Source organism: Corvus brachyrhynchos, unplaced genomic scaffold, assembly GCF_000691975.1.
Source record: "Corvus brachyrhynchos isolate BGI_N302 unplaced genomic scaffold, ASM69197v1 scaffold444, whole genome shotgun sequence".
Taxonomy (NCBI): domain Eukaryota; kingdom Metazoa; phylum Chordata; class Aves; order Passeriformes; family Corvidae; genus Corvus; species Corvus brachyrhynchos.
In genome coordinates this window covers 1,562,841-1,574,425 of record NW_008237886.1, presented here as the reverse complement: position 1 = coordinate 1,574,425, position 11,585 = coordinate 1,562,841, and the positions used below count along the sequence as shown (strand labels likewise).

At 39.6% G+C, this 11,585-nt stretch overlaps 1 protein-coding gene across 1 annotated transcript; it reads left to right on the top strand.

The window, feature by feature from the left end:
• Positions 1–6: 6 nt before the first annotated feature.
• On the top strand, positions 7–8,266 carry RAB33B (RAB33B, member RAS oncogene family; the record flags this gene model as incomplete). Its single annotated transcript, XM_017732681.1, has 2 exons — positions 7–57; positions 5,373–8,266. Coding segments are annotated over 2 exons (495 nt in total), but the record flags the coding sequence as incomplete, so codon positions are not given.
• Positions 8,267–11,585: the final 3,319 nt, after the last annotated feature.

The window sequence follows — 11,585 nt, the reverse complement described above, 5'->3', positions numbered from 1 at the left end:
CGCCGTTGTGTCTGCCCTGAAACTGTTCTACTGCTTGGCCTTGCTCCTGTTGGAAAGGTAGTCACGATGTAGGTTTCTGTGATGATGAACCAATTCCTACCGTAGGCCAGACCCTCGTGCATTTTTTGTCAAGTGTTAATCAGTAATTTATCTTTACAATGGACTTATATATAGATCTCTTAGCAGTATTTTCGTCTTATTTGTGCCTGGTATCAGCAGCGTGTTGCCTCTGAGAAATTCTGCTTCTTTGTTCATCAGACATCATAGTTGCTTTAACCTTCAACACCACAAAGCTGTGTAGGTGCCACTGTTATGATAATTTTGCTTTAAAAATATTAGGCAATCGAATATTGTTCAGGATTGAGCAATGTGTTTCGGCTTCTAATTTGTACGATTCTGTTAAGTTTGCTGTATGTTGATCCTAACAGGCATTTGCAGAATACTCTGTAACAGCTTACAAATGCAGTTTATTTACCAACATGGTTTTAAACAGAATCCTAGTCTGCTTCTGTATTACAGTTTGTTTTTATGAGAAAAGTTCATTTGTGCAGAAAAAGGAAGTTAACAGCAGTCTTGAGCTTGTACTTGGACATTTGTTATCATCAGACGTTATAATTACAGCTTACCATTATGTAGCTGAAAGCTGTAGTTTTTCCTTGCTTATTTACTGATTAAAGAAATTATGGAGGATATATAAGAATAGGAGAGCCAATTTGCTTTCCTGCTCTTGTGGGATTTTTATCTCATATCCTTTTTCAACTAAAAATGAAAGGTGAATAGGAATCTTTGGGGGTTTTTTGGTTTTCTTTTGTAAAACCACTGACTAGAACTTGTCTGACAGCTGAAATTCTGTACTCCTTTGTCCGTTGCTGTTCATGACAGAGGAGAGAACTCCTGAGGGATATTGTTTTGTCAGCACCATCTTATTGACTGGCATTTTCATCACCTCTGAATGATGCCTGGCCTTCATTGGAGAGAAGTGAAGAAGAAAATAGAGTAATCCACAGCTCTAAGATGCTTCACATAGGTTATTGTGCCATTCTGTTATATATGTTTTTGTAGATCGTTTTGCTGCATTCTTGAGAATATTACCTGTAAAATAAACCAGTTCTGGTTGAGGAAGGTGGAGAAGTGAAGGAGGCTGTTCTGAGGCACATTGTTTTGTGCAAGTTCTGTTTCAGCATTAAAGGAATGAATTTTGTCATTATGGCCAGGACTCTAGTTTTTAGTGGGAGTGTTGTCAAGTTTGAACCAATTTTGGGCGGTTTTGGCAACTTCTCTCACTCCTCTTCACCTTCCTGATGTGTAGCAATCAGCTCCAGCAATGCTAGTTGAACGAAGAGAGAGAAGCTCTGATGAACTGAATTACTGTAGTCCTTGCTGTGCCCTGAAGGGAATTTTTCCTCGTGCATCGAAGGAGGAGGTTATAAAGTAGTGTCTTCCCTCTTCTCCCTTCCCCCAGCCAGCTGGATGGTTCTTTCTTGTGCTGCTACAGCAGTGTGTGTTTCCCTGACAGCTGGAAAAGTGCTGTGTCATTGGCAGGAACACAAGCACAGTTCTCACTGAGGATCTCCCACACAGTAATTGTGTAGAATTCCAAGACATAGGAACAAGTATATTCCTTGTACAGTAGGCTGAACAGCTTCATATCAAACACTGATGCCTAAATGTGATGAGTAAATTAAAACTTTCAACAAACGGATTTTCTGCCTTCTAAATTTTACTCTTCCTCAGTTAATCTAAGCATTGAAAATTGAAGAAAACAATGATGTTAGTCTTCACTGACCTACATTAAAAGAGCAAAATGCAAATGAAATCCAAAGAAGAAAGTCCGAACATCATGTTCTGTACCTTTGAGCTATTCCAATTTTTGTCTTGTTAAAGGAGACAGCATTGAGGCCAGTTATGTTTTTACCAGTGTGTTATAAAACACACAGACTAAGTGAGTCCTTGTTTAGAAAAAAGCCTTTCTGGATACATAGAACGGAATCAGAAGGTGCGATGTGATAGCTGAGTCAGTGTATTTAATATTTTTTATGCCATTTGTTTTTCTTAGGGAATATGACCAAGGGATTCTGTACAGTTTTATTAGCTGAATTATGCTGTTAAACCAATCAATCAAACTATATACTTTAAAGGGCTGTTATAAAAACTGTGGTCCCCTGAAGATGGGTGTTACTGGACCAACAATGAAATAGTAATCTTAATGTTACTTCATCAGTGCACACCCATTAACGTGAACATTTTCGGTATTTTTTTTCAGTAGAGAAAATATTCGGGGGAAGAGGTAGAAATGGAACAGTTTCCTCAAGTTCACCTCTAAAGAGGAAAAAAAACTTCTAAAGTGTACAGTTTTCAACATTGGGAAAGGATTTAGTGCAAATGACTCAGTGCCAAGAATATTAACATCTTCAATTTGAGATAATGCTGTTCAAGCTTGAGTGCTGCATGTAAATGAAATTTAGGAAGAACTGTAGTTTAAGCTTCACTTGCAAGTTATGTAAACCTTTAATTTAATTTCCCCATTGTCGGGTGGAGTCGCGGGAGACAAGCCTCACGGCATTGTGGTCAGCAAGTCTCGTTTATTGTAATAATCTACACATACTTATAGTACTACTAATTAGCTCATACATATTGCAAAAGCTGAGCTCCTTATTGGTGGGAGCTATTCCATGAGATCACTGTGGTCTTATCTTTTCTCTTCCATATGGTTTCTTTCAGCTTACTTATCTGGACTCACATCCTGTCATTTGTACAACTCCTTGCACAAGGATTTAGTATCCTTGCCAAGTCTGCATCTTTATCAATCCTACAGTGTCATCATGACCTTTGCTTTTTAGCCATTCTTCAGAAAGACTCTCAACACCCCATCTTTACCCAAGGCTGGCAATACACTTAAAGATCTCTGCTTGACTGAAGCATGACCAATTTCTACTCTGTGAATAAGCTGGGGAGAGAATTGTTAGCCCACAGTTGCCTGTGAAAATTAACTCTCTCTTTAAATTTATTTGATACAGCATTTTCCAAGATTTATCTGTAGTGATTCCTTAACATAATGTTGTCTATACATGGGATTGCTTCAGTCTGTGCTTCTTTTTTCTCTAATTTGTCAAATTCATGAGCATTTTCTATGAGTCTTCTGACTTTATAATGTTTTATAAGTGCACAGAACTGGAAGTATGTCTCATCTGGGTGTGTGACTGAATCTTACCCAAACTTAGGTGCCTGTGTTCAGTCCAATTGTGTAGACTCATGGAGATGCTGTCAATTGTGTGTAGAGTGTAATACCATTGGCAAAACCTGAGATTTCATTCTAAAATGAGATCGATTGCAACTGACTACCATTTGCTGGGATCAGAGCCAGGGCAACTTGCCTTGCTTTTCCTAACATTCTTAATGACCCTTTTAGAAGCTGCACATGGGTCTTTCTAAGTCTCTGGATCAAAAGCTGCAGAGAACTGGACTGGGCTACAAAAGCCAAGCTGCTCTGATGTTCTCATTCAAATTCTCAGTTCCCCTGATGCAACCAGTAGCTGCCATTCCCACCTGCTCTAGTCTGAGTTTTTTTGAGGATGGATAACCAGGGTTGAATAGAATATTGCAGAAAAACTTCTGAAACATCTCTTACTCTTTGTTCTTCAGTCTGTCACACAGACTGATTCATAACATACTGTGATTGACTTGTGGATCTGGATTGTCATCCATTTTAATAATTTCCAATCTGATGAACCCTGTGCTTAAAGAAAAAGTCCTTATTGTCACTCACTGTTACCAAGACTTTGCATCTGCTTCTATTCAGTTTTACCCTATTTCCACTGTTGTAGCTTTCAAAACAGTTTTAGGTGATACTGTAATCCTCTCTATCAGTGATGCATCTTCTTGCTCTCAGCAGATTTCCCTTGCAGATGGGCTTCCTTTTTTCTAATATAAAAAGTCACTGGTTAAAGTGGTAAACAACACAACTTTCAAGATATTTACAATTTCTAAAGAAGTTTTACTGAAACTTTTGGATCAAAGGAATGCAGAGCTATGGTAATGGGAGAACAATTTCAACAATTACATAGTGGCTGCGACTTTCATGAGAACAGATTAAATTTCAAATTTATCTTCATTGTCTACAGAACATTTAGTATTCCTTGAGTTCTGAGTCTTAAGGAAGACTCCTTTCATTCCCAGGGAGGAAAAATTTTCTGCTTAAAAGCCAGAGTACTAATCAAACTGCCTCGGCTGGGATCAGCTGTATAAGACAGGAAGCTAGGACTCAGCTTTTTCCCAAGAAATCAAATATCTTTCAGATGTTTCACTATCACTAAGGTGTGCATGATAGAGCCACACAGCAATTTATTTCTGACACTGTACAGGTGTTGCAGGTGAAGGGGCTCTGACTGCTGGGCATTGCAGTTCCTTGTCTCCTGGAGTGCAAGTCTGTGTAAACATCACTGTGCACAATTCTGTAGCATTCTCTACACATCTGAGGACTCCAGGCTGCCATTACACAGGATGATCAATGTATTTAAAATTTCTGTTAGTTGTTGCTTATGTCTGCTGGTGTTTCAAAGCTTGTTTTGTTTTGTTTTGTTTCAATCTGGACCCCAGAAATTTGAAAGCATTTCAGTTCTTCTGAATGTCTTTCTGTTCTGACTAAGCTTCTGGCACATACATTCAGTCTGGTTTGGACAGAATGGTGTGTACCTGGAAATGATCGTCACATGTTACACCAACAGGAGGTTTATGCTTTTTTATTTTTTTCCTTTTATGCATGCCTTGATACTACAAACCATAGTATGGTCCCAGTTTAAGCATTAAATAAGCTTAAGTTAGATGTTCATCACAGGAGGGTTTGATTCCAATGCACTGCAGAGAAAGATTTATTTGTCCTGTTTTTGTTGATGTTGAAATCAACCATGGTTTGATTTCTTCCTACTTCTACATGGCAGTTAATGTCATGCTAACAACAGAATTTTGGGGAAGATGATATTATTTTTGGCAATAACAAAAGTCATGTCAGCTGAGAGTTGTACTGGAAGTAACATATATTTCATTTTCAAACAAAAGTGCTATTGCTAAGACTTCAGGATTTGTTTTTATAAAAATCTTTAAAAATACAGGCTCCGATAAACTTTCAGAAATTTGTATTTTCTCTCAAGTTGTGTCATCATTCCTCCTGGCCTTGCTTGTGAGCAGCCTTGAAATCCAAAGTTTCTAAAATTGTGTGAATGCAACCATTTTCTTCAGCACAAACTTGTCAATATGATTAATTCAGAAGAGTAGATTTCTGTGATCATGTAACTCCCCTCGCTACAGATAATTTGTGTTATTTTCCAAGATGAGTAGTAAAACATTTTTTCCTCTCCTTATCTTTCCATTTTCAGATACAGCTATGGGATACTGCAGGCCAGGAGCGCTTCAGGAAGAGCATGGTGCAGCACTACTACAGGAATGTACATGCTGTGGTGTTTGTGTATGATATGACAAACATTGCCAGTTTCCACAGCCTGCCATCCTGGATAGAGGAATGCAAACAGCACCTTCTTGCCAATGATACCCCACGGATTCTGGTTGGAAATAAATGTGACCTGAGAAGTGCTATTCAGGTGCCCACGGACCTGGCCCAGAAGTTTGCTGACACTCACAGCATGCCATTGTTTGAAACCTCTGCCAAGAACCCCAATGACAATGACCATGTGGAGGCCATATTCATGACGCTGGCTCACAAGCTTAAAAGTCACAAGCCTTTAATGCTTAGTCAACCCCCAGATCATGATGAAATACGTATAAAGCCTGAACCAAAACCTACCACATCCTGCTGGTGTTAGGTCATACTGTCGCTGGCTATCACCTTGTCTTGTTTGCAAGTGCTTCAAAATTATGATCTTGGCAAGTTCCAGGTTTTGGTAGCAAGTATAGCAAATCTCTTTGGCACTTTAATGTGTTTTTTATTTTACCTGTTGTAGGTGTGCCCATCTCATGCTCTTGCACTTTGTAATTGTACTTTCTGAATTACTAAGTTTCACTATAAATATATGGGAACATACTTTGTCAAGTTTGACAAAGTGGTTCTACTTGAGCTCTTGCTGCCTGAGGTTATTCTCATCACTTGTGGTAAGATTATAAACAGTAGATTGGTTTACTAATACTTTTGGTTGCTACTTGGCATTGGAATAATGTAGAAGAGCCTTTTGTGACAACCAGGGAACTTGGGTTTTGGGTCAGCAAGTGGGGAGATTTTTGGCATATGAAGGAATATTAGGTGACTGCTAGGAAATTAGTAAGCAGGTACCTTTTTATTATAAAAACAAAAAAAACAGGTCTGTCAAAGTTCGGGCTGTCAGTGTCAGTGCAACCTGCTAGATTTTGGCTGTTGTTCCACTATGAACTTGGTCTGTTTCTTCATGGCAGTGGTAACGGAATTGACAAACTTCTCCCTATTATTTGATACTTAAAACTTCATTAATTTTTCATAATGGGCATGTCATACAAAACTGTTATGTTAAACCATGTTATGGAAAGTACTGTAGCACAGGATTTGGGGTAAAAATTGGGACTCCATCTGTCCATAAATTCTCTGATCTTACTAAAATTTAAATGATATATTTCTAAAGGTGCTGTATTTGAGTTGAGTGTCTCAGAGGTAAGTAAAAACAGTTGAGTAAGTAAAAGATTGGGTGAATTTGGCAAAAGCATACTGGTTTTCAAAGATTGGGGTTTGCGGGGCTTTAGAGATCATGAGTGCTTTTTAAATATCTTGAAAAGCCAACTTGTTAACATATTTCAGGAATGGAAATGTTTAGGAATATGGTACATTCTTAAAATATTTCCAAACACAAATGAAATTTGGTCTTGAAATATGGAGTAAATCTACCAAGTATATAATCTGTTAGAGATTTTTGAGCTAAAACCTGCTTGTATAATGTGACTGTATGTAGGGCACCCTTGGCATTACTAGTGTGAGCTAGTAGGGGTCAGATGAGGGAAATTCCTCCTCCTGAACCACCTTTTTCTGTGTTCTCATAGTTACAACTGCTTTTTCCAGTTCTATTTGAAGATTAAGTTTCATAATAAAAATGGTGCTAAGTTTCACATAGTTGCATAAAGTGAAATGTAAGCCATAGAACGCAATCTATGACTTCATTCATGTGCCATGTCAAACAGTCTTTCGTGACTTAGTTTTCGAAGTATAAATGAAGGTTTTTTATTGGCCATTTGTAGCATGTGTTGCTTACTGGAAACTAAATTGAAGGGCTAGTTCAAAAGCTGCCACCGTAATGATCACATTAGAAACAAATTACTGAAACAAGATAACTATTATTATGTAAACTATTACAATTCTTGAGATGTACTTTCATTGCAACTTATATTGAAGAAAATGCATTGATTTTGTTCTAGATTTAGAAAGAGTATTTAATTTGGTCTAATATGATTAAGATGTTTAAAAAGAATCTAAACAAAAGGTAATACTTTTTCCTGTATAAAGCTGCTTCAATTGTGACTATTTTTGCTTAGGAAAAGTTTGTAAAAGGGAACTTTTGTTTTCACTCTGAACCTTACATGACTAGAATTTACAGTTGTTTCAGAAACAAATCACCTGTTTAACACTAGTGTCCTTAATGATTTCTTTAAGAAAAGGATTGATCTTAAATTTATGTTTATACTATTGTAAATAAATACGGTTTACAGTCCTGTTGGACAGATTGTTTTTCACTCATATCCTTAATCCTTTTTCTGAGAAGGTTCCTTCTTAATTATTTGTATACTAAGTATGTCAGAAAGTTTTGGTGGTTTTTTGTTTGTTTTTGGGTTTTGTTGTTTTTTAATAAATATCCCAGAATTAAGAATTTTAAAGTCAGTCAGTCAGGTTGGGGGTTGAGGTAAGCAAATAATGTAGCTGCAGTGTTACTGTTAAATTTGATCTGAAACACCTGCACATCTGTTAAGTTTTAATTTGAGTTATCACAACTTGTAAATAAGGGCCCTCATGTCATGAAAACTGTGTGGAAATGGTGTTCAAGTGTGTAATTCCACGTTCAGTACAAAGCATGTTTTAATGGTTCTGCCATCAAGGCAGTATGGTCAGTAATGCAGGATTCAGTGTTGCTTGCTGGCTTTCAGTGGTGATCTGCCCACAGAATGGATGTCAGAGTACTGAATACTTTGTATGTGTATTTTCGCTTTACCAGATTGTAAAGTTGGGTTCTTTACTATGTGTTGGGGGCAGGCAAGGCACAATCCCAGAAACCTAATAAACTGGCTTTGCTACAAACTGTTATCACTTGTTTTCAATAATTATAATAGGAATTATAATATAATTCCATATAGTTAACAAAAGGCTGTGAGGGAGTTAAAGGAGTTTCTAGTTTCTGTCTGTGTGGGTGACAATTTTGTAAGACTCGCAATACTTGGACTACTGTTAGTGCTTTCTTGCAATGACTGGGTGGTTTTGAGGCATCTGAAGCACTCACCTGATGATTTAGAGGCATGTTCAGGATTTATTTCAGATTCCAGAAGAATGGGAAGTGATAGAACAGTTACAAAAACAGCAATTACTAACCCTTGGATGTATGTCAAGACCCTAAGGAGTCTTCTCCATCACTCTTCTTCTAGTCTCATCTTGTTCAGAAATAAAATCTCTTTAACTTTTATAAATTCGTTGGAAGTCATATCCCTTGTCCTCTCTGTAGGTATTGTCGCTTCCACCAGAGTGTATAATTCTAATACTCGTTTTTTTCCAGAGTCCTACTTTCAAGGTCATTGACTGATGTTGCTTAACATTGCAATTCCCAGATAAATGTAGAGCCATGTTATTTAAAGGTAATAGTAATGTTACTTTCAAATGGCAGTCTGGTTTTCTCTGCAAATCAACACCAACATGTAATCTTAAATCTAAAATCATAAATAACATTAGAAGTTGTCATTATTGTAGGACTCACAAAAAAAATCCCACTGTTCTGAGAATGTCTCTGAGGATGAGGGATTTTTTTTTCTTTCCTCTGTTGATGCTGAATGCCCAAAGGAGGCCTCATTTATCCAGCTGAATGGTGTCATCAGTGATGGCTGTGAAGGGGCATTGAGAGAGGAAGAAGGGCTGCTGGTTTCCAGGGATGTTCTGGGATTCACTGGGCTCTGCACAGCCTCCCACCTGCCAATTTGAAGCACGTGCTGAAGGCAGCTCCTCGTAGTTCTGAAAGCTATTTCCAGAGCCCAAAGGAAGGCAAGTAAGAGCTACTGGTCATCCAGCGGCACTCCCTGAGGTGCACAATCCCTGGGGGGATGTTACTGACATGTATTTTTTTTTCTGCCTTGCTGAATCACCACTGCTTAATGTGAACCACAAATGATTGAATCCTTAGCTAATAATTTGAAATTAATAGCAATACCAGTGATCATTTTAAAAAGCCCCCCAAAAAGCATAATCCTCTCCCTAGCCTGCATTTAACAAATCTGCTGCTCTTACTAGGAAGTTCTTCTCTCTTAAGGGTGGTGAGACACTGGCACAGATTGCCCAGAGCAGCTGTTGCCCAGAGCCCCGTCCCTGGAAGTGTTCAAGGCCAGGCTGGATGGAGCTCTGAGCATATGAAAACTTAAGAGTCATAAGACCCTGATCTTAGCTCAGTACTTCCTTTTCTATTATTATTTTTACTGTTTGGACTACCCCTTTGGAAAGGTCACAGGCAGGAAAAAGACTGGTGTGAGGCAATATGCCAAACTCCCTCTTTCTGAAAATCAAACTTAGTGATTTACTGCTAAAAATGTCATGCTGGGCCTCTAAATCAGGAGTCATAAAGCAGAAGTTGCATTTGCAAACCATTTATCCTCTCCAAAGCTTGGTCATCCCCACACCCTTCACACCCACTCCTGTACAGGAAAACACTTGAAATGCTCAGGGGGGTTGAGATGCTCCTTGTCCTTCATACTCATCTGTCCCTCTGTCCTTTCTTCAGTTAAGGAAGGGCAAATGAAGAGGAAAATACTAAATTGACCCTAAAATACATGAAACAGCTTTTCTATTTACTTCAAGGTATTTTTAACACACTCATAAATTAGAGACAGTGAAGGGCTTCTGGCTTCAGCAACCAAAGATTCAGCTGTAGATTTAAAAAAGCATGTGCTCGTCAGAGAGGGTTTTCAACTTCCTGTGCATCCTTGTGACTATCTTTGAGTACTAACTTCAATTCTGAGCTAATATCTGAGTCACTATGATGCTGCTGTTAAAAAGCACAAATGCTGGCAGCCCTGACCTTTGGCTTCCAAGGCTCAGAGTGCTTTTGTCAAATTGTGTCTGACCTGAAAGAATTGATTTCAATACTTTCATCTGTCATTAAATAGGTATATTTCATTTATATGCATGATGATAGTAGATGGTAAATAAAGATATTTAAGATTTTCTTTATATATACTGTGTTGGTTTAACACAGCCTAGTTTTTGGATGGGGGGGGGGTAGGAGGAAGCCACAGAAGTGGCTTCTGTGAGAAGCTGCTAGAAGCTTCCACCATGTCTGACAGAGCCAATCTCTGATGGCTCTGAAGATGGACATGCTGCTTGCCCAATTAGAGAGGCTGGTAATGCCTCTGTGATGAGATATTTAAGAAGAAAATCAAAACCACGCAGGTGCAGCTTTTTCCCAGAGGTGGCAAGGCACCACCCTTGGACTATCCTGGCACCGCTGCGCAGCCATGGGGCTGCTGCAGCTGTGCGGCCGCTGCCATCTTGGCATGGCCGGCAGCAAGCTTTGCCTGCCTGGCTGCCTTTAGCCAGCCCTGCTGTGGGCAGAAGGGCAGGGTTGGCGACAGCGGCTTCTCCTTCCTGGTGCCCCGCATGAAGAGAGGCATTGAATGGCACCAGTGCTGCAGTGGCGGTGACTGCCCTGCCATATGGCTGGCAGCAGAAATATGGCGAGCGATTCCCCAACGTGGAACCTAGATGAGATCAACCTCTCAGTGCTGCGAGATCCTGCAGAAATCTTTGAATCAGTGGAATTTGTTAGCAATGGTACTTATGAGCAACAAGTTTTTTATTCCCTCTGGTCAGAGAAGAGGAGCAAGTGAGAACGTGGAGAAAACCAACCTGGCGGCACCAAGGGCAGTGGAAGGAAAGAGGGGGAGGAGGTGCTCCAAATATCAGAGCTGAGATTCTTCTGCAAGCCATGGTGAGGACTATAATAAAACAAACTCTCTCCCTGTAATCCATGACGTCCATGGGGGGTTGCAGAAATTCACTTGCAGCCTGTGGGAAAGGTGCCCACACCAGAGCAAGTGGAGGCAAGAAAAGATGCAATCCATTGGGGGACCTGAATAGAGAGAGAGGGCCCTGGCTTCCAGAGATAGAGAGAGAAAGCCCTTGCTTCCAAACTAGAGCAGCCTATCCTTAAAAGACTGCACCTCGTGGACCGGTGACCCACGTCGCAGCAGTTCTGGGAAAACTGTTTTGCCCGTGGGGGGGACTCATGTTACAGCAGGTTGGGCAGGACTGCTGCTCGTGAAATTAGAGCCATGCTGGAGAAGTTCATGGAGAACTATCACCTGTGGGAAGGACCCCACCGCATAGCAGAAGAGAAACTCCTCGAGTGATGAACTGACCAAAAACCCCC